At 46.9% G+C, this 22389-nt stretch overlaps 1 protein-coding gene across 4 annotated transcripts in view; it reads left to right on the top strand.

The window, feature by feature from the left end:
- HPS4 (HPS4 biogenesis of lysosomal organelles complex 3 subunit 2) overlaps positions 1-22389 on the top strand; it is a 70121-nt gene that overhangs the window by 22196 nt on the left and 25536 nt on the right. For 3 of the 4 annotated variants that reach the window (XM_078873802.1, XM_078873801.1, XM_078873803.1), the window contains exons 8-12: positions 126-144; positions 848-950; positions 16094-17213; positions 17311-17443; positions 19609-19668. In XM_078873802.1, coding sequence (XP_078729928.1) covers positions 126-144; positions 848-950; positions 16094-17213; positions 17311-17443; positions 19609-19668 — 1435 coding nt within the window. The remainder of the gene's footprint in view (positions 1-125; positions 145-847; positions 951-16093; positions 17214-17310; positions 17444-19608; positions 19669-22389) is intronic. The other variant, XM_078873804.1, reaches the window with a different exon arrangement.

The raw sequence follows: 22389 nt of genomic DNA, 5'->3' as shown, positions 1-22389 counted from the left end.
CATATGAGCTTCTTCCTTTATCTCGCCTTTATAATGGATAACCCTTGCATTTCATAACCTCTTGGAAGCCAAAGCTGTAAGTCATTTGTATAACTTGTAGCTTTTTTGTTTGTTTATCTCAACAGGACCTTTCACAGTATTCAAGTAAGTTAAATTGTTGTTTCAAAACCTTACAGGGTTATTGAACATTTTTATGTGTTTGGTATAAGACACTGCCACACTGTCGTATTTTTTGTTCTGATTCCTTCATTGCTGTACTTGAGTTTTTTTATATATTGTCATTCTGGTAACTGGGGTCACTCGTGGAAACGATCTATTGCTGGCCTCTTGAGTTCTCACATGGTTAAACAAAATAAACTTTAACCGTGGTCCACTACACGACATTTAATACTTACAGAATACGTCGTACATAGGAAGCGAATACAATCACAATGAAACATAACAAATATATATTGAGGCAAAATTAGTTTGGCATATTTCTACATTGGTCACTTGCATATACAAATGTCTTAGACAGTTGGGCTCGTTAAGACCAGTTATATGGGGTTAAATAGGTTGATGCTTTTCTTAATTTAACGCATTCTCTGTGTGCCAACAATGAACATGGTGACGAAATTGAGTCACATTTTAACACAATTGTGAAGCAGTGTCACTTTTTCAAAATCTGGATCTTTCTCGGATGTGACACCACAACACCTACCTATACTGGTGTGCCTAAATTCAAATAATTTATCAATAAATGAAACCTTAATTGACATTTACTCACAGTGGGTGGGTGAAGACATTGCGTCGAGTGTCAGCTGTTCGTAAAAACTCCTCCGGTGTTCTTTGCTATCCCCCCCTGTAGGTGGCGACACTGCCTTTGACCGGGAGGCGTCGGTCATCCCAGTCTACCTCTCCGACGAGGAGTTCTCGTCCCTGCACTGCCACTCTGCGAGACGACTAAACAGGTGCCGCCCCCCGCCCTCCAACATTGGCCCACGGCGGTCTGACCGCCGTGGGCCATTGCGAGGGTGCGCCTCATCGCGCTTCACAGACAACCTACGTCAGCCTCTTTGAACCGACAAGGCAGTGTAGGTTTTTTTTCGGGTGCAATTGTGAACAATAGCCATATCAGACATTAGTACATCATTGGTGACGACCTGACACCAGCAGTGGGTGGTTGGCTGTTGAAGGTTATTTTACACAGCCTGTGCTCGGCGTATCTTGTGGCCAGTTCAACCCAAAATGTGTTCCGTCTCATCAGACCTCGGAAGCTTACGCGGCATTGAGCCTGGATAGTGCTTGGATGGGTGACCACCACGCACGGGCAGTTGTCACAGGCGTCTGCGATGCTGTGCCACGTTGTGTGAAGCAGAAGACAGTGCAGCAAAATCCTTTCCTCTGCTGTACTTCTATATTTCCACCCTTCGCCTTGATATAGGGAAGGACCACAAAGTGAATTTGGAACCAGCTTACCACTGCTGCCTTTCCCCACTTGGCGAGCGAATTAATGCCGTTTGCTTTATAAGTTGAAATTGTTATCATCCATAAAGAGCCGTGGACATACACAAGCTGCGTTCACAATCCTAAACCAGCAGATGGAAACAAAGGGCTGGGAAGAGGAGACGCTGGGTGCTTCAATGGTAAAGGCCAATGTGTCCCAAGTCAGAAATATTTAATTTTCTTTCATATATGCATGTTTTTTTGTATGTTGTAAGCCGGGCTGTTATGTCACCATCACTCTATTTGATAGTGCGCCTTTCACGGTTGTTCTCACAAAGTGCCATCTGCATTGTGGCCGTGGGCTCTGAAAGTACAGAGTTCACGTCCCGCAACAAAATACCCTTTCGAATGCGGCGTAAATGTAATAATATTTGTCAGCTGTCTGTCAACCATCAGACGATTCCTGCATACACTTAGGAAGTCGTGCCCCAGTTTGCATTGACGTGGGGTGGTGGCGGGTGAGGTAGGGTAATGATCGTAAAATCTGCTATTTTTATTCAACAATCCTCCCATCTCGAGATGCAATGAGTTTAGTTGGCGGGCAGTGACGGGCTCATTCCTGTTCTTTAGCAATTTAGAGGCAATGGCTGGTGGATCGGAAAAAATTGTGAATCTCTAAAACCTGTGAGGATGAAGAGGAGTGGGGCGTAACATCGAGTGGTTTCATGCCCTCACTCGAAGACACTGGTGTTATCGCAACCATGTCAGAACATCAATAGGTCGATGCGCGCTTCATAAATTAAAAACTAAAGACAAGCCACAGTGCGATGGTGGCCTTGCAACCCAAACTATGGACCGTATAGTAACCCACGATAGTCTGCACTCCTTCAATGGAAGAATAGCAAAACTACACGAACTCTGTCCTAAATCCCTCTCGTGGGCAGTAGACCTCGACATTTGAATTTAGCTCCTGGACATATTGCCACGCACAAGAATCGAATAGAATGCCCTCGCCTGTATGGAGGAGTGTTTGCATGGTGGTAGGTTTTCCCCAAGTATTCCTCCCATACACAATACACTGGTGAATGGGGTTGGCCAAATATGGATGGGACTGCCTAGGGGCTGAGTGATTCTTGGCATCTTTGTGCCATTTATTACAGTGGCATTTATCTAAGTTCTGTCCCACAGTGAGCGATTACCTACAAACACAGCCGCATTTGTGGCTGGTGAGATGACGATTTAATGTGTTATTGCGATTCAGGGTCACGGTTCGATGCAAATATCTATAATATTTATTTTGCAATGGAGTAAATAATAGCTCCTTTAGAAGGGTATGTATGTTGAAATTATTTTGCACCATACATAGCCAACCGTACTAATCTGGATGACGTGGGCCCATTGTACACTATATATACACACACAAAAGAAAAAACAACTTACATTTTTGCACGCATGATTCGATGAGTGTATTGTGAGCTTGAGAGTCTCCAAGTGGATGCATTGTTCCACCCACAATGAGCAGAGGGGACACTCACTTTGCACCACGCTTAAAAGACTGACTCTACTGCCATATTTCACAGCAGCTGTGCCTTCGTCTCAAACACGCTGGTAAAATTACCACACCCATGGTTCCTGGTTGATTCTCCAGCCATCTCAGGAAGGTGGCTGTGGAAGTCTGTATTATTATTCAGATTGAAACAAAACAAAACATTTTTTGTAGTTGCGGAGAATATGAGTAACAAATAAGCATGCAATACCCATCCACACATCTGTGCCTCTACATAGAATCTAAAAGTATTGTTAATACTTAAACCACAAGGCCTTATGGGAGTGCATCATTTCAAGAAACATGACTGTTGATGACACTGTGTTGGAACCGGTTCCATAACGTTTGCTGGTATCGAACCAATGCTGCGAGAAAATATGCACTCCCAGAAGGCCTTTGTGGTTGATGGGAAGTGTAAACAAATAATTGCATTTTTTTTTTGCTCATGAGGGACAGATGAAGGAGATGCATTGCCTGCTTATTTATATTGAGTTATTAAGATTGGCACTGTGGCCTCTTGAGGGGCTGAGGCTCGGGTGTTCTTCATAAGCCGTCCCCGCTAATAAGTTTGGGCATCTCAGATTTGTGCGTGATGTTATTTATTTATTTTATCTTAAGTGGTCTGTGTGGACGGTAATGTGAAATGCCTTCGGTTCCCATTTCGCATGTAATTGGCTTGTACCGAGACACTAACAACTGCTTCCACGTTCTAACCGGGGGAAAATTAGGATACGTGAATTGTGCTCGTTTGGCAGTAAATGTATGCGCATACATATTTGTATTGTGCGTGTGTGTGTGATGGGTCTATGCGTGGTTCTACGTGCAAGTCTATCCATAGGAAGCTTTGGATGTGTGTTATTCTTATTGTTCCAGCAGCGATGTTGCATTGCTTGAGTTTATAGAAAGATAATGAGCATTATGATTATCAGCAGTCAAACTGATTTCCAGCTCAATGGAGTGCTGGGCATTGCTCACGTCCTGTGTTTTTTACAGCCTTGAGCTGATGGTGTAAATTCTCACAATAATAATGACGGTAAACAATCGCACGGATAGTTATTATTTGGTGATGCTGTGATGGTAGTGGTGTGCAGTACATCGAGCAAAAACGCAACACATTTGTCAATGACACTGGCCTTGAATTATGTTTTACGTGCTATGTAGAAGGTCCATGGGCCATAATGTCACCTATTGTATCTATTTTTTTTCTTTTCAGTTCGTATTATATGTGAGTTACGTTTTTCAGGTAATTTGTGCAAACTGCATCTCACAATGCTGCACAATATTCATATATTTCTTCTGAATTGACTAGTGTTTGTATATGTAGGAAGAAACCAGGTATTAAAAAAAACACGTATGAGTGGGAAGCACTAACCCATTGCCCCATACACGGCGATGGGATGAAGGGCTGAGTTAACCTCCCGCTGTGGTTTGAACTCGGGAACCATCGGATTGTGAGCCCAAACGGTCTAATCACTGCGCCATCTGGCCAAATCGTCCTAAAAGTGGCAGAAGCTTCTGTCTCTGGGAAACTCCCAAGTCACAGCATTAATAAGCACTGCTGCCAGGCAAGTCTTGCTTCAAATCGAGGCATCACTGCGCCTCTCCCACGGCTTGCTAAATCCTGCTCACATCAGATAAGGCATTAAGCTGGATTGAGCAAGGACATTATGTGGGGGTTGTGGCCACAGAGCCAACAGGAAGTTACTCTGGGGTAGGGACTTCCTAACCACACGTTTCCAGTTGGCAAATTAAGGGAACATTCCACTTCAGTCATTGTACAGAACCTCTCACTACCGCCATCGGTCATCGCAGATTTCCAGTTTAACCAACCATCATGTTGAGCGCACTGTGAAAGAACTGAACCCTTTTCCCATTCCGATGACATATGTGTATGTCATCGGACTGACGACGTACGTACGTGTAGGTCATCAGTTTTTCTTCTGGAATCGGAATAAATCGGGAAACAAAACTAAAATAACTTTTGTCGGTACGTCTTCAGGTCGGAAGACGTACCGAGGCTCCCACAAGGTCATGCGGAAGGGCGTGTGGCACAGTTTGGCGCCAGCTATCATAGAGTGCGGTCGTGTCGCTACAGTTTTCTTCGGCGAGTACAATGTCTTTAAAAGCAACGACGCTGTACCTCCCTAAATCAAATTAACACTAACTGCTTATGCGTTCCTAGATTCAGCGGTGAACGAAACCCATACCTTGCATCTTGCAGATGTCTCGGAACGTGAAATGGTTAATTTTTTTTTAATCGGAGACAAATAACAAGTGTGCCAAGGTTGGGCGTGTGGTGCAATCAGGACCGGCGTTTTGGAAGCCCTCAATGGTGAAGCCAGGATTTTCAGGTAGGGGGGGGGGCAACCCTTCCAGCAATGAAAAAAGATAGGAGTGTTAGTAAGGACTTGTCCCTTGCTTTTTATTCGACGCATGTGCGGCGATGGTGCAGCCATCGATCGAGGGTCGAATTCGAACCGTTTGTGATCGGCATCGCGCTCGCTGAAGGTGAATGCCTTCAGGGAAGTCGTGGAATGTATACGCAACTGCGCACAATTCTGTGAGTCGCTTATAACTGCTTTGCCGTTACTTATTGCCAATTATGGACTCTGACTATTGTCCTATCATCTCATAGAGTCCCTGGCACGTAATAATATTCTACACAGTGGCAGTGGCGGTCGCAAAATGCCGATTTATTACGAATAAACCCCAATGATCTGATGGAAATCCCTAATTTCGATAGGATCATTGGGGGGGGCATGTGCCACCCCACCCCTCACTGGCTCCGCCCGTGATAGCCCTCCTGGGAAATACCATTCAATAGTTTGTTTGAATTTTCAAATGATGGCAGCTTCACTGCAGGCTCAGTAGGGGGCTCTCTTCACCTCTGTCCTCGATAGCTCCTGTGCCCTCTTTTGCTCAAGCTCAAACAAAAACGGTACACGGTTCAATTTCAATGGATTGCTTTGCTTTGTAGGTGGTCACCGTATTTTTAACTGAAACCGAGGTCCTAGTTATCTTGGTTGGCGATAAAAATAAATAAATCCTGTAGCCCTTTTCGATTATAAGAAGCCTAAGTGTTATCATTGTGTCACGAATGAAATGTTTTATTGCGGTCCAGTAAAATATCTGGCAGGTTCAAATTTCTCTTGCACAACTGAGTTTTATTCATAAACATGCTCGTTTTGGGAGTGGGGCTTTCGCCTGTAAAAAAAAATGCATTCATCTTGGCAAGTGTTTACAGCATGAACCCATTCTTTTCAAAATAATGACAATGTGATAGAAAATGTTCTTTACGCTTACACTGAGCCCATGGGTTATTTCCACACTTCGTCTGTCGCAGCGACACCTCAAGTGCAAATTCCAATTTTCATCATGGGCATCTTCGGAGGTAAACCGAGATTGGGCTGAGACCGTGGAACTCGCTACTTCAAGAATTGTCAGACCACAAGGGAAATGTTCAAGCCTTGTCCCAGCGGAGTTCCAGAACCCAACATTTTACGGGTCTGTGCCGTCACAGGATAATTAGCCTCCTGAGCCACCCGCTGACAATTATGATTTTCTTTAATAAAATGTTAATTGGTATGATACATTTGGTCAACTTTATGAACTTTTTTTTCCGTTTAATGCTTCATACTTTTCGATTACAGTAATTTAATTCATCACGCCTTCACCTGAATGCCTGATTTCATTATACTGCTCAAATTATGCTTTTTTCCCTCTTTTCTGTGGCAGAGCACATGTAAGACATTTAAAAAAGAAAATAATTATTAAAATGGATGGCCCGAGGCCTGAAGCGTGGGCTGGCAGTGTCGAAGCAACGATGCGGGAAATCTGCTCGTTGCAGCGAAACGGTTTTGTGGTAATAGTCCTGAAATGTGTGGCAGATCACTTACTGTGGGGCGTGATTCGGAGGGGCCCGTCACACCTCCGCGTGTACATGTCCACCGAATTAAGAATTCCACTTGCCGTGTGGGAGGTCCCAATATCCTGTGCGTGCGTTTGGGGAGCAGTGGCGCAGTGATTAGCACACAGTGTAACAATCGCAACCACCTGGGTCCGTCTCCTGCTCCTGCACAATGACAATGACGAGCGCAGTGTCTGAAGCTGCCCTTGGCCTCTAACCATAATCTGACTTGGCTTTAAATGACTACCAGGCATGGTGCGTGAACGCAGTGGCGGCTCCTGCAAAATCTCTCGGGGGGCAAATGTCTGGATGATTGATAAGGATAAGGTCCACCCATGCAATGGATAAATTAACAGCTTAAGCATGTAAAGGCAACTTCACTTTTTTAATATTAATGAAAAATAAAGTGACTCTTACAATACATCTTGTTTGTTTCTATACTCACTATTAATACAAACTACTCAAGTTTCTTTTATTAAAGATTCCACTAGGTGGCGATAAATTATATTGTTGGATGAAACGTGCTTACGTATGATGACGTAAGCACGTTAGGGCGAGCCCTCCCGGAAGCCATAGAGAATGCATTGCAGCGCCCCCCGGTCGAAAAAAAACATCTTTGAATGTAAGTCTATGGGGCCACTCGGGGCGATTCTCAGCCGGAGTGAAATCGCCCAAAAAGAGGCGGTACTCCACAGAACGTGACATGATGCTGATTGGACTATATCCAGAGGCACAGTGACGGCTAGCGTGACTCTGTGGTTGAATGACATTGGTGGTGCGTCGCCCAATCGCCCTAATGAAGAAACCGCCCCTGCGTGAACGTCAGCGCAGGTGCTCGCTCGACAAAGCCTTGTTGGAGGAGATGGTTGGTGCTGTTTTGTGTTCAAGCAATTCCTTGTGATCTCAGCGACCCCCAGGTTTTATTCCAGTGGAAATTGATATCTAAATGTGGCCCATGTCTCTCGCAAGTCGACTCCGGTATAAATTGTGTACCGGATTAGCATCTGCATTGTGGAGACGGAGGTATTTGTACGTGCACAGGGCTTGTCACACCACTCTGAGGGTGCTCCACCAGCATTCACCAGATTATCTACGACACCACTTGCCCCGGAATTCTCGCCAGGCAACAATATAGAGCTCTGGCTTTGTGTATGTGCGTTTTCGTTTTCATGTAATATATTGTGTACGTGTGTGTTTTGTGCGCACACTAATATATTGGGATCTTTTACACACCACCATATCCATAATTAGGCCATAGACTATGGACATTATTAAACAGAATGTCATATAATGGAGCATATATTGCCTTTATATTATTGGGGGGCAATTTTAGGGGCAGAGGGTTGTCAGTGGTTGTTGCAACTTGAATATTATTTCTCCAATTGTCGTGACCAATTGTAACGGGTATGGGGTTTTTACAATTGTGTGTTCTGAGTCATGGTTCTCCAGGGTATTTGCCCCTAAGCCTGCACGCTCGGTCGCGAGCGCTTCAACAATTCCGTTTACTATGTGCAAGTGTGTGTACGTGTGCGAATCCGTATATTCTGAATCCCATTGCACGAAGCGCTGTGGAACGGCAGTTGTTGCTCCATGCTACCATCCCAATCTCCCAGGTGCCATTTCAGGCAGAGCGCACACAAATGCAATTTTATGTTGTTGTGTGAATATCGTCAGACCTCCAGGAGGTTTACTCGGCCTAAAATATCGGCGGCACACCCTGCGTGGCGTCATCGTCAGCGGTAACGAGAAAGGGCCACGAGTTATGCGTGGCGCGCGGCCCCATCGCGTGCCAACCATTCTATCTACATGTAAAATTATGTGTATGGGTGTATGTGTGAGTACTTGTCTACAAAGGCAGCCGGCCGTGGCGTTAGCCACCCACCCCCTCGTGTGCCATGCCAGTCTTCATAGGTGCTCGCTATCAGCACTTGCCCCGAAAGTTTGTTTTGTCTATATGGGGGATCTTTGTCATGTTGTACACAGGAGGAGTGGTAGTGCAGTGGGTAGCGCACTGCGCTGCGAACCCCGGAGACACGAGTTCAACAGCCGCTCAAGAGCAATAACAAGTGGCGAATATTTGAACCGGTCCTGGGCCTTCCTAGCCTCACTCAGCCTTAATTGAGTACTTTGTGCGCTGTGTAAACAATAGCATTAGGGAGACAAACGGTGGCCCGGGTGTGGTTTTGGCCACTCCCAACCCCCACCCCCTTGTACACCAAGCCAGCCTTCATAGGTGCTCGCTGAACAGCAATTGCCTCAACAGTCTGGTGAAGGCTATACGGGGGATCCCTCTCTTTGTGCACAGCAGCTTATGTTGCGTACGTCTGTGCATAAGTGGTTAGCGCCGCTGCACTACTGACCCGGGCGACCCGAGTTCGATTCCCGCTCACGGTAGACACCAGTGACGATTATCTGAAGCGGTCCTGGGTCTCCCCTAGGTCGACTCAGCCTCGAATGAGTACCTGGTGGGGTGTGGTAAACGTCGCCACGAGGGAGACAAAGGCGGCCGGGCGTGGGTGCTGGCCACCCACCCCCTCCGTGTGCCGTGCCGCCCTTCATAGGTGCTCCCTAACGGCACTTGCCCCGACAGTCCGTTGAGGCTACACGGGATGCCTTTGCTCCGCATAGCTCGGATGAATATGGGTCAGGCGGCTCGCCGGGGCCGTGCATCCGTCATCCCACGTAACGTCCCTCGCAGTGTAAACCCAGCGAGGGCGCGACGGAGCGCGATGAGGCAGCATTAACGGCGACACGCATCGTCGTCGTCGAAACGCGGCGGCTGGTGTCCTTCAAATCCCATGCACTTGTAATTATTGCAGCCCAGCATGCACCATTGCCTCTTATCCCTCAAGCCAAACAAACCACATATCCAACTTAAAAGGGATTAAGCAACAACAAAAAAGGATGATATCGACGTTTCCTCCCGTAATATCCGATGCTTAAGGAATAATGAAGCTAAAGCGGGCTCCTTCTGCTTGGAAAATACGTATATTTTTTTATTGCTGTTATTATTGCAACGTTACTGACGATGTACTTGTAGCATTGGAGTAATAATTTTTACAGAGCTCTTGTCAATTCACTGCTGGCTGAGGGTCTCACTGTATTGGCCTCGGGGTTTGTTTGACCATACTTCACCATGCCCGTCAGTGCGGATTGGTGAAGGGTGCGGCGGGGGCGGGAGAGCTCGGGGCCCGTTAAATATCCCTGGCCTCTGTTGTTAATTATAGTCAGGTGTCGAACTTAGATGGCTGGGTTCATAGTATAATGTGCTTACCATTGCGCCACCAGTAGTTCCATATAAAAATGCACAGTTGGCAATAGTCCCAGCAGAAGGGGGCGTGCTTGATATTTCTTTGCAGATCTTTGCAAAAATTGTTGACCGGAATTATAAGGTTCACGCCATGGAACTGGTCCAGTGGCCAAGGTATTAGTTACCATTTGTCCCCCAAGCCAGATCGTAATACATGGGGTGACATTTCTAAGCTGCGTGCAGCACTGCGATCGAAATCGTGCCAGATAAAATATAAGGCACCTTACCCTGCAAACATTTGAAACCAAATTACAATTGATGATAAATGTGACTGGCTGTCGGTATTAAAAGCTTGGCCAGAGATGGGAGTACAAACTATGATGTGTCTTGAGCAGCTGAGGACAATGTATAATTTTTCGATTTAAAGCTTTCGTGACTGCAGGGATTCATCTTGGTTCTTTCGGTTAAGTCACGTAGAAGGGAATTTCAGACGCTGTCTCCCCGACAGACCTGGTCTTCACCTGAGGACGGCTGCTTGCGTTGTGGCCGAAACGTCGTGAGAATTATTTTATTATGTTTTATTTTTATTTTATTACTTCCCTTCTACATGACTTTACCGAAAGAACCAAGAAAATGTGTAATTTGTGTAGGTAATCAAAGGTCTGGTAAATAGATATGGCAGGAGGCCCCTGTTGCATCGTCGTCTGGAGCTACTCCCTGCCAATGTGATCAAAGTTTCCAGTCCTGAATCTTTGTTTTGAAAATTATTCCCAGAGCAAAGCAACAAAAAATGTAACAACAAAAGAACAAAGTGAAAATGTTTGTCTGCTATGTGGTGACGGAGCGGAAGGAGGTAATTAATTTGGCAGGTACAAAGTGAAGGTGGATGTGTGTCTTTGTGGGTGAAGGGTCGTTTTTATTTCGTCGTCAGGCTCCGTGGTTTAGGAGAGAGACCCGAGCCAGTTTTGAACGGACCAGTCGATGCTCGGCACAGAATCTTGAACGAGGGGAGCGTGGGGCGCGACCCCAGTGTCTGCGTTCTGAGAAAAGGCCTCGAAGAATCTTACAAATACGGCGTCGCGTGTAAATAAAGCTTATGTTTGCAATCTGCCGCAAATCTTAGACCCAACCCATCATTGAAACGTGGCACTCGCCGCAGTCATGGAAAGCCGAGTGCAGAACGACCAGGTCAAGCAATTTCACCAAATGTCATCGGTTTGCACAAAACTATGTTGTGTTTATCAAATGAGAACGCGTTCGCTGACCTACCTTTTGTGTTTTTGCTATTGAGTTCGGCTTGTGCAGCGATTTGTCTGCGTTGGGCTGCAACGTGACGCTTGCAAGTATTTATTATTCAGGAGGCAGTGGCTTGATCGTGTTGGTGGCCCAGTTTTGTTGGTGCCAGCGCTATTTTCGGAGATGAAGACAGAATTATAAATTAAGGAGAGGGGAGTGCGATGGAAAGAGCCGCCTGGCGAGAAACGGCAAGGGAGGGAGGGGAGGCTGAAGAAGAGGAATAACACCGCACGGTGCCCGCTGAATTCTAACACTTTGAACGCACTGCACCCTGTGCACTCGCTACTTCACACACAACACAACACGGTGGACCATAGCTACTGGAACCTCTCCCCTTAGACGGCACATGTTGCACACCATGCCTGCTCCTGCACACTGCAAACCTCTGCTCTTGGTTGTAACTATCAGCAAAACGTGCTACTGTTGAAGCAGTAATAAATTGGTACGTTTGTTCACGTGACCACTTTATTCATTGGCTGTGTCAGGTGGAGGAGGGTCTATGACACACATTTTATTTACGCGATCTGACCCAAACAATCTATTATGAATCATAATGTTGAGCGCGAAAGCCTGTTACTCGTACCCTTCGCACAGATTGAAGGATGCAGCATCTGCTTGCGCGCTACACCCCACTTGGCACACTGCACCGTTTACATGCATGCAGAACAAAGACAAAGATTCCCGGTATAGCCTTAACAGACGGTTGGGGCAAGTGCTGTTCGCGAAGACCTATGAAGGCCGCCAACGGCACACGAGGGGGTGGGTGGCCAGCACCACGCCCGGCCGCCTGTGTCTCCCTAGTGGTGATGTTTACACACCGCACCAGGTACTCATTTGAGGCTGAGTCGACCTAGGGGAGACCCAGTACCACTTCAGATAATTGCCACTGGTGTTAGTGGCCGTGAGCAGGAATCGAACTCGGGTCACCGGGTTCCTAGTGCAGTGCACGAACCACTACACTACCACTCCCCACCTACACGAATGCGCCCATTGTGTCATGTACATTGCACTTTGAAACGTGCCCTCTATTCTGAAGCCTCCCAGTCGTCTCCACGTTAATGAGTGATACCCCAGGCACACAGTGCAACTAGCTCCACGCCAAATAGCGGCTTGCGCATTTGGCCGGTCCTACTTGCTGGGACCGCGCAGCGCAGCGTTTCAAAAAGGTAGTCAATTAGTGTTTTGAATTTAAATAGAATCTGCATTCAGCGGTGCCTGAAGGTGATCGCGGTGTACATTTCTGTGTTTCCGTTTCAATCGGCAGTGCTGAAGGCACCCGCGTGTGCACTGCCAGATGGGGTGGAGTGGAAGCAGCCGCCCTCCAACCGTGCGTGGTGGTGATGAGAATTCTCGCTCCGCACGGCCACGGCGCCCAGCGTTCATTATCTGCACGAGCACAATTCGCGAGTTGCATACCCGCGCATTGTCCTCGCGTTTGACGATGAAAATTAGTTTGGGTCTATCTGCGGCGACGTGCCACCTACAGAGACCACGCGGAGAGCTCTGCCATTCATCGTGCTCATTCAGAGTCACGTTTCACAAAGGAATTTTAAACAGGCTTTTGTATGGATAAGGAAACGTTATAAATGAGTTAATTTGGCACACTGAAGCGTTAGCAGTGGCGTGTCCTCGGAGGGCATTGAAATGGCAGGTTTGACCTCTGCGTTTGCCAGGTTATCCGTGACCTGCACTGTTGCCATTTAACACGACTTGCCTATTGACCAAGGCGACTGCTCGCACCTCGTCCCCCACCCCACCGCAGCCTGTGGATCAGCGTGCCCCCGGCACCTCATCCTTAACCGTAATGACGATGTTATCCATCACATCGGGCCCCTTCCCAAGCAGCCAGATATTCCGTGCGGGATTAGCCACATGCATACTTCCCGGAGGCTACGGTGCAGTTATTTAGGGGCATAGTAGTGATTTTAGTTTTTAGATTTTTTTTGGCATTTTTTCCAAAAATATTTTGTCGAGTGATTATATTTTCTTTGTCTTCCAATCTCTGACTTGCATGCATGTGAGCGCCCGTTAAGATAAATATTCTGGATTTCTTGGTGCAATCACTCTAGTATCCAGATACCCTCGCGACTCTCCAGTGATTGCAGAATGCAGTGACACTGGGCTGATTGTCATTCAATTGATGCAATTCGTCTATTCAAATTTTGTAATTCCGCCGTGTGTCATTTAGAAATATATGGAGTTTAGGCTGTTGCAATGGCATGCAGTGGCCTACTCTCGAAAATAATGGCGCGGAGTCTTTGTCATCGACTTCAATAACGTACTGCATGCTTTGGCAGTTACCAGTTAGAAATTACTGATCAGCAGCAGCAGGCCTCGCACCACATACTCCATTGAAACTGGCTCTGTGGCACGTGCCTGTAGGGTAGACGGCCTCTGTGACACTTGTAAATCTTAGCAGATTGCGATAAGGGGCCCCCCGGGGTAGGTGCGGCATCGTTGATCTTTAAAGCATTCTTAGCAATGAAAGCACTATGAATACCATTGACCGATTTCACACCTATTGGCAGCCATCGCTTAGTGACGCCCTGCTTGATTGAGAGTAGCCATGTGACGAGTTCATCCCCACCGCGATTGGATGAATTGTCACGACTGGAGGTGGGAGGGGGGCCGTGGTCACATGGGAATTTTTTTAATTTCCAACCGATTATCTTTTTTCGTTTTGTTTTGACAGTCTCCTTTATATTGTTTGTCTAATATGTTCTGTCTGGTTCTGTCTTGTTCCCTTCAATAAATAGCCCAGGTGTAACATTTTCTTATCGTTTTCATAACATTTTGCGTAAAAGTGTATGCAGTTCTTGCACACAATTACGCGCATGTACCATGAGTGTGAGCATTTCTTGCTCTTTATGAATCTATACGCCCCGACTGACTAGCGTTGAACTTGTGTGTTCGACTGCTCTATACAGCAGCCATCCCACTCATTATTTGGAGGCTGTATTAAAAACTAGCTTTACCCCCCACCCAATGGTTGCATTTGAATGAACATACCTGCACATAAAATATCCATAAATAAATTGTTTCTGCTCCAGTGGTTCTGCACCCGCCGGTTGATTAAAATGAATGCAAAAAAGTTATTTTTATTGAACAGGAAAAACCGTCTTGGCCAACAGCAGAGAGATGTACGGTCGACTACGATAATTTAATTTCATGCTAGATTTAGCACTAGTTTAGCCTTTATTTTCATTTTCATGCGTTTTATTCACATGGTAAATTGCCTTTTTTTTGTAGTATCACATGCATATATATATGCTATTATGACGTGAAGTGGAACGGCTTTAAATCATAATATTGGTGTGGAATGCTAATCGGCCGATGGACTAAAACATTATTTGTATTTATATATCAAGGGAAAGAGTGTAGCTCTGCTTATATTTTCTTTTACCCATGATGCTTCACATCAACACGTAACGAGTTTGTGTCAGGTTGAAAAAAAAAATCATCTTATTAAACATGGGAATGCTGTTAGTGCTACGCGTACAATTTTCACTGCATTAATTTTCGGCTAAGAGGTGCCGTTTGAAGTGTTAGAACGGGAATTAATTATTTCCTTGTGACTGTACATTTCCATAAAGGAAGCACGTGTTCATCCCCGCGAGTCCATACAACACAGAGAGCCTCACATGATTTCAAACGAAATGTATCCTCACGCATGTTTACAAATCTACTCATTCAACAGGAGTGTAGATAAAATAACTTGCTCTGCCATAATTAGGGCGATTCCCGTCAATGCAATGAAAACTAATTTCAAACTATTCCTTTTTCGCCAATACGGCCTTGAGCTGCCCCATCTACCTGTTAGGCGAGGGCAAAAGGGAAAATCGAACACGGGGATTTGTTTTTGTGCCAGGATTGCCGACGCCGCGTTGTTCAGAGGAAGTGTAAAGTACATGGGGTCAATGTGCTCGCACGGCTGGAGGGAGCTTTTGCACAGCCACCGTAGAAATGTGGTAAAGTAGCCCAAGTCGTGTTCATTATTGGCCCAAGTCATTAGGTTTTGAGCTTCACTGCCCCCATGCTGTTCGCTGCTGTCGCAGGTTCACTGGGCTGGATAGCATCACCTGCTGATATAACACCCTGGACTGTATGTACGTTGAAATATATGTATGTTGACCTGGACGCCACGGTGACGGAATGCTAACTCGCTGTTCGATCCCTACCCTGGCGCCTGTATATTTGGAGTTTGCATGTCTCTCTCCCTGTAGTCGCGTGGACTTTTCTGCAGGTCCTGCGGTTTTTCCTTCCACATTTAGAAACATGTATTTTGAGTCATATTCTTGGTTCTTTCGGTAAAGTCACGTAGAAGGGAAATAATAAAAATAAACCAATCAAATTCTCACGACGTTTCCATGGCAACACAAGCAATCATCATCAGGTGTGAAAACCACACCAAAGAACCAAGAATATGAATCCCTGCAGTTACGAAAGCTTTTTTCACTCCACATTTAGAGATGTGCGTTTAGAATATTTGGCTGCTATACATTTCCACGTGATAAGCCACTTCTTTGAGCTATCATTTGTGGCCAGGTCGCTTCTGATAAAGAGCAATATAGCTTACCTGGTAAAATAAAAATAGTTTTAGTTTTTACAGCTTTTTTCGTACCATACGTCACCGACCGTGCTAATTGGAGGTGTGCTCCGGTGGTCGCAGGTTCAGCAGCACAGGGTCCGACCTCGTCAGCAGAACCTGCGGTGCCGATGGCCGCCCTCGCCTGTCCGTCACCCTTTCCGACACCACGGACACGGAATCCGACAACTCCAGCTCGGATGAGGGCAGCTCCGGCTCCAAGTGCACCAGGCGCCGTGTCCCGGGCTGCGGAGCCCTCCTCTTCCAACCGCTGCTCGCAGACAGCCTTGGCAGCCCGCTCGGGCGGTGGAAGGCCGACCTCACCAACGCCGTGTCGGAGTTCCAGGCCTCGGAGGCGAGCGTGACCACGGCCGACACCCTGGAGAGCATCTCCGAGGCAGAGGAGGCCGCCACTAGCACCAACGCGAGGGCGCGCACGCGGGGAGACCAAGGGCCTGCGACTCCTGGAGGTCATGACGGAGACACGAGTCACGAAGAGGGGAAGGCATTGGGTGCCTTGGGATGGCACAAAAGTAGTGGAGTTGTGGCAGAGGTGGTATGCCACCGAGATGCCACAGGTCACGAGGAAGAGCGAAGCAATAAGGAGGTTGGAAGCTCTGAAGGCGGCGTGAGCGGTGATGTTGCTCCCAGCATCGAGACAAGAAGCGGAGGCCAGCCGCAGTGTAGTGACGAGGTTAGTGGGGTCATGCCGTCCGAAGGCAGGCAGCACCTGGACTCCGACGCACCGATGCTCCTGGATTCCGCGGAGACTTCACCTAAGCTGCAACCTTTAACCTCGCATAATCGCAGCAGCGGGCGAGGGGCAGCTGCCAGCATCGGTTCTCGAGCGGGAGCAGCGGGGGTTTCGCGCCTCGCTCTGCCCAAGCGAGCGCCCGTCTCTCCCTACGCAGACCAAGGCGAGGACCAGGCACGCTTTGTGAGTGCGGCGAGCGAGTCTGACTCCAGCCTCCCCTCGCCATCGCCATCAGCGTCGCTGCCGTCATTCTCGTCGTCGTCGCCATCGGAGGTCGAGAGTGGTGGAGGAGCTCGCGGGGAGGAGAGCGTTCGCTCGCGTGAGTTCCCGGCGCAGGCGCCGCGCGGGTTTGTGCGGCTGGCGCTGTACGTGCAGGCCAAGCCCGAGATCACTCTGGTGCTGCTGGCAGAGGATGCGCTGCGGAACGACGGCTCTGCCCAGGATGAACTGGTGGGTGTGCGCCGCAACACACGGGGCCTTGGAATAAATGCTGCCCTGTGAGTAGAGTTCATCCCACACCTGTTGTGCGTGTGTGCGCTATGCCCAGTTCACTTCCAACCTCGCATCGCTCAACGGCCTGGATGTGCATCTGAAGGAGGTGTTCGCACAGACCCCATCAGACCAGCGCAAACACAGTTACAGTTTCCTCTGCTACGACCGCGTTCTCCGCTCGCTGCAAGGTATGTGTGCTGTGTGTTCATGTGTGTGCATGTGTCTGTGTGCACTTTGGGAAGCGGTGGTGTCGTGGTTAGTGCACTGCATCGTGGGCCCGATGACGTGGCTTCAATCCCCGGCCATGGCGAACATCAGCGATGAGTGATATGCCAACCAGTCCGTCGTGGGCCTTCCCTAGGCCAATGCAACCATAAAACAAGTTCCTTGTGCAGTGTGTAAATAGCATCACTGAGAAGATAAAGACAGCTGGGCGTAGTCCTGGCCACACCACCCCATTGTGCACCATCGTGCTGGCCTTCACAGTTGCTCACTAACAACACCTGCTGCTCCCCCTTCCCCCCTCCCTAACATTGTCTGTAGGCTATACAAAAGGTGTTTGGGTTCTATTTCTGGACGTGAGTAGAAATTAGCGTGTTGTTCAATCCTACACATCTGAGATAAACTCGACAATAAAGCGTTTTACCTGGTGTGGGTGGCCAATTGTGTGTGACACTCCTCACTGGCCTCACTTAACCAGGTGCTGCAGCATGCCTGCAGCAAGCCTGCAGTGTTAAATGGTCAACCTGTCTTTGTATGTTGTACATGTGTGTGGGCTCCGTTACTCTGTGATCCTAGCAAACCACGATTTGACTCCTCCCCGTGCAGTTTAATTCCAGTGAATGTGATTCTATCCCCAGATTAGTCGTAAGCGTCAACAGTAAACAAAACCCTCAGCATAGCCTTTTGACTTTCACCTTGAAAATGAAGCTGTTGCTATCATTCCTGTGGTAAAAACAATCGCTTGCACTGATGCCCATATTAAACAACAGGGCATCGATTACTCTATTCAAGATAAGTCCCAGGTTACAGTGTTAAAGAGAATACAGCACCATTTACCAGTAATGTTTACAAAACGGGACATTGATTATCGTCAGTGCTCAAGTTAATGAACCGGAAACCGATTGTTGTCACAGCCCGGGTAAAAAAAAATTAAGTTCCCAATCCAATGATGTTCTTTGTTAAATATTAAGGCTCCCATTGCCATCAATACCCAGTGTCAGAGAATAGAGCGCGCTTATAAACCTGGCGCCCCTCTCAACCAACGACGTATCATTGATCGGTACAAATCAGCCTCGGTGACCCGGGTTCAATTGGTTGACTCGCACGCGGTGGGAAGAACGGGTGCTTGCCAACGGCACTTGACTCCTGGAGAGTGGGCAGGGGTGCTAAGAGTGGGGTCGCAGCCTTTGTGTACGTGTACCTTTGTCTTTGCTGCTCCCGCAACGGGCCTTATCGGTGTCATGGATAGTCAACTGGAACGAATGAGCGTTTTGGTACGACGGTTAGTGCATTGTGCTACGGATCTGGCGACGTGAGTTTGATTCCAGGTCATGGCATGTGATATATGTATTGATCCTCGATTCCTCCCCCCCCCCCCCCATCGCCTCCGCTTCACAAACTTACACTCGCCAGCATGGTGAGGTATGGTCAAACAACCCCCACGGGAGGCCTTGATCCAGCAGTGAATTGACAAAGGGGCTGTGCAAAGACAGTCCAAACTGCGAAGGAGAACACAGTACAGGACGCTGGCGTTGCGTACAGTCTCCGCCAAGCATAGGGCGATCTTCCCTCGGAAGTTTTCTACGATAGTCACGAGAGAGTGCCGCGATTGCGTGCGACTTACAGATGGACATTTTATTTTGCGCCAATGGTGAGCCACGAACTTTAAAGGTTGGCTGATTAACGTTTTCTTGCCATGTCTGCATTGTCGGAAACGATTTGCCGTATTGTTTAGATGATGAAGCAGTGTTAACGGCTTCGAGCGGTTAGGGCGTTTGATTTGTGCTTTTGGCGCCCCTGCCAATGCTGTGCCTTGATTGGTTTTCGTTTCGAGTCATGGCCCAGAGTCATGGCAAACGCATACACAGGCAAACATTTGTATTAGCCTAAAATGTTTTCGGAAAATGTTGGGCTCATGGATACTGTTTTAGTTATAAAATGGTGTAAGATGGAGATGTTGAATTGTTTTAATGTATTATTTGTAGCCTCCTTGTGTAAATCAACAGGAGGCAGCCTCTGTTGAAGAGCACTGCTTGGACTGGCTTGCCCGTCATGTGGTCTCTGGAGGTGCCCTCTGGCTTCTGACTGTGCATGGATGTGACTGGTCCCTGTGTTGTCTTCCCCGCTGCAGGTAGCAAGAGGGTTCTGGCACTGACAACGCCGGATATTCTCCGTGACAGCCACACGCACGGTCAGTGTGAATGAATGAGTGATGGCAAAAGAGACCAGATCAGGACCTACGTAATTGATAGATCCAGGTGACAGTAAAATAGACCAGATCAGGACCTGCAACATCGTAGGATAAACGAAATATGAAAACAAATAATAATTATTTGTGAGAATAAAATACCAAGGTCTGAAATTCAACGCGTTAATTGTGCCAGCTCCTTCATGTGTGCATGCACTCAAAATGACCATGGGTGACTCATCTGTTAACTGTTATTGTACAGGAAGGAAGTCTGTTCACATTACGTAGCTATCAACACAAGCTAATGGCAGCTTCTATTGCTTTAAAATGTTCTTATACAGACCCCTTTACAGGTAACAGCAGCTTAATTCCACCATCGGTATAGTTTATGCTTTTATATATATACACACACACATTTTTAGTGTGCGTGTACATTTGTGTAAACACCTTGTCTGTGCAAAAACATGGAATTGCTGTATTTATTCACACATTCACTACATGTGGTGACTCGCAACGCAAATCATCAGTGTCGCCAATATTAATGTAGGGACTTTGTCTTTCTGTGTGCGTGTGCCCATATTTATACGCACGCATTGTCACGCGCGCACACACTGCGAGTGTATCAATTACAATATTAAGATAACCAATTGCGGTTCAGAAAACACAATACATCCAACGCGCGCCTCCTTGAGAAATAAAAAGCGCGATAAAAAATTGTAACAAGGAAAATAATTGAAAATACGAGCGGTCTGGAATGAAAGTGTTGGGTAATGAGCGCGCTCCGAAATGAACGGTGTGTGTGCATTGGGGAGAGCGCCCCCGTGGTCCCCTTATCCGAGTTGTGGATGTATTATCACAACCCATCAATGGGCTATTGAGCTCCTGTCACTGCGTTCAAGCCAGACTACTTTAATTACACTGTCGCCTTTGCTGGGCGGGAGAACTGTGATGTGTCTGGCTCTTAGTGTCTGCCGTTCTGTCTGTGCACGTGACTTTATGGGCTACCTGCTGGTGAGCCGATTTGTGATTGCATCAGCTTGTGCACGGTCAGCGGTTTGATTCCCACCCTCGCCCGATATATATATTTTAAAATTATATTTTTCCCAACGTTATGTGTGAGTGTTAGATAGATGCACATTTTTGTAAGCTGCAGAACATGCCTTTATGGTGGTCTTCATTTGAAAAATGTATGAATAAAAAGTGCCCATGGATTAGTGTTTGTGTGTGCATGCATATGCACACACAAACATTTACATACATACACATAACTTGTGTCTGTGTGTGTTGTGGGTGCACGTGTGCGTAGTGGCTAGCGCACTTCTTTACAAATCAGGCGGCCCGAGTTCGATTTCTGGCTATGGCTAAGTGGTGATTATCTGAACCGATTCTGGGCCTCCCCTAGGTAGACTCAGCCTCAAATGGGTATCTGGTATGATGTGTAAGCATCGGTACTGGGGAGACGAATGTGGCCAGGAATGGTTCTGGCCCCACTGACCCTTCGTTGACTGAGCCGGCCTTCATAGGTGCTTCTCCCTAACAGCACTTGCCCCAACAGCCTGCGTAGGCTGCATGTGTGTCTTTGTGTTGTGCTTGCACATGCCTTGTGCAGAGCTGTGTGTGGGTGTTTGAATTAAATCCCAACAAAACAAGATTCCGAATAATCAACAATAGCTTCTCATTGTGCACACCATTGCAGTGCAGTATGCTACATTTTCACATGGAATTTAAACCGTACATCTTTCTGTCTTTGCGCATAATGCAAGACGTTAATATAGTTAAGACAATAGCTCTCACTTAACCGTGGATGTGTTATAAATGCCACCATTATGACAATGGAAGACCCATGTGCTTTTCCGTTAAAATATTAATGAACGTCATTACGCACAGCAGTATTCCATAATATCTTTATGCACAAGGTCAGGAGAAAATCCTCAAAGCTGAATATAAATAGTAACATTAAATTATACTTTATTATTCGCGTTGAGTTGGTAATATTTCAGCACCGAAATTACATCAGCGGTGCAAAAGAAACGGTAAAGCGTAGTGAAGTTGATTGAAATAATGCAAATTATTCTCAGCTTGCCCCAGATGTTATCATTCATCTTTAGGCCGCTACATCATAAATGCCTTATTTAATCTTCAAATATCGTTATAAGTCGTTTATGGATTTGAAGAGTGAGAGTTGGAATTCGTGAGGTTTCATTCAAGTTAATTTATTAGAAATAAATACATATTTCCGTTGGACAAACCCCTATGTGGATAAATTCATGCAGAGGCCCCGATTATAATAAACAATGGCTGTCCATATCTCGACCAATGAGAAGGTGTTGGTGGAAGGCGTGGATTAGCATTCGGTGCAGGGGAATCATTGGCAGTGGTAGGAGCTTCCCGTTGTTGACTAATAGGATTTGTTAAACATGAAGCGTGCAGGAGCATTTGTCGAAGGTCTAATAAGGGTTGAATTGTCCTGTTTATAGGATGGCATTAAAATGTATTGTGCTTGGACAAGGTGACATTAAGATGCAAACACAGAAAATGACCTGTAGCAAGTGACATGCACAACAACAACTTCCGTTTGCCACTAAGTATTGGTGACGTCACTACGGCGCCTTGCCAGCTCAGGTGCATGCCGAGGCCACGTGAACTGTTGCTGGCTGGCAGGAAGTCACATGACAGAATCAAGTGTTATGGTTTTACTGACTGAGATGGCTGGCAGATTCACCA

The sequence above is a fragment of the Lampetra fluviatilis genome, chromosome 37, assembly GCF_964198595.1.
Source record: "Lampetra fluviatilis chromosome 37, kcLamFluv1.1, whole genome shotgun sequence".
Classification (NCBI taxonomy): domain Eukaryota; kingdom Metazoa; phylum Chordata; class Hyperoartia; order Petromyzontiformes; family Petromyzontidae; genus Lampetra; species Lampetra fluviatilis.
The sequence above is the reverse complement of the archived record's forward strand: the minus strand, read 5'-3'. Positions and strand labels throughout refer to the sequence as shown.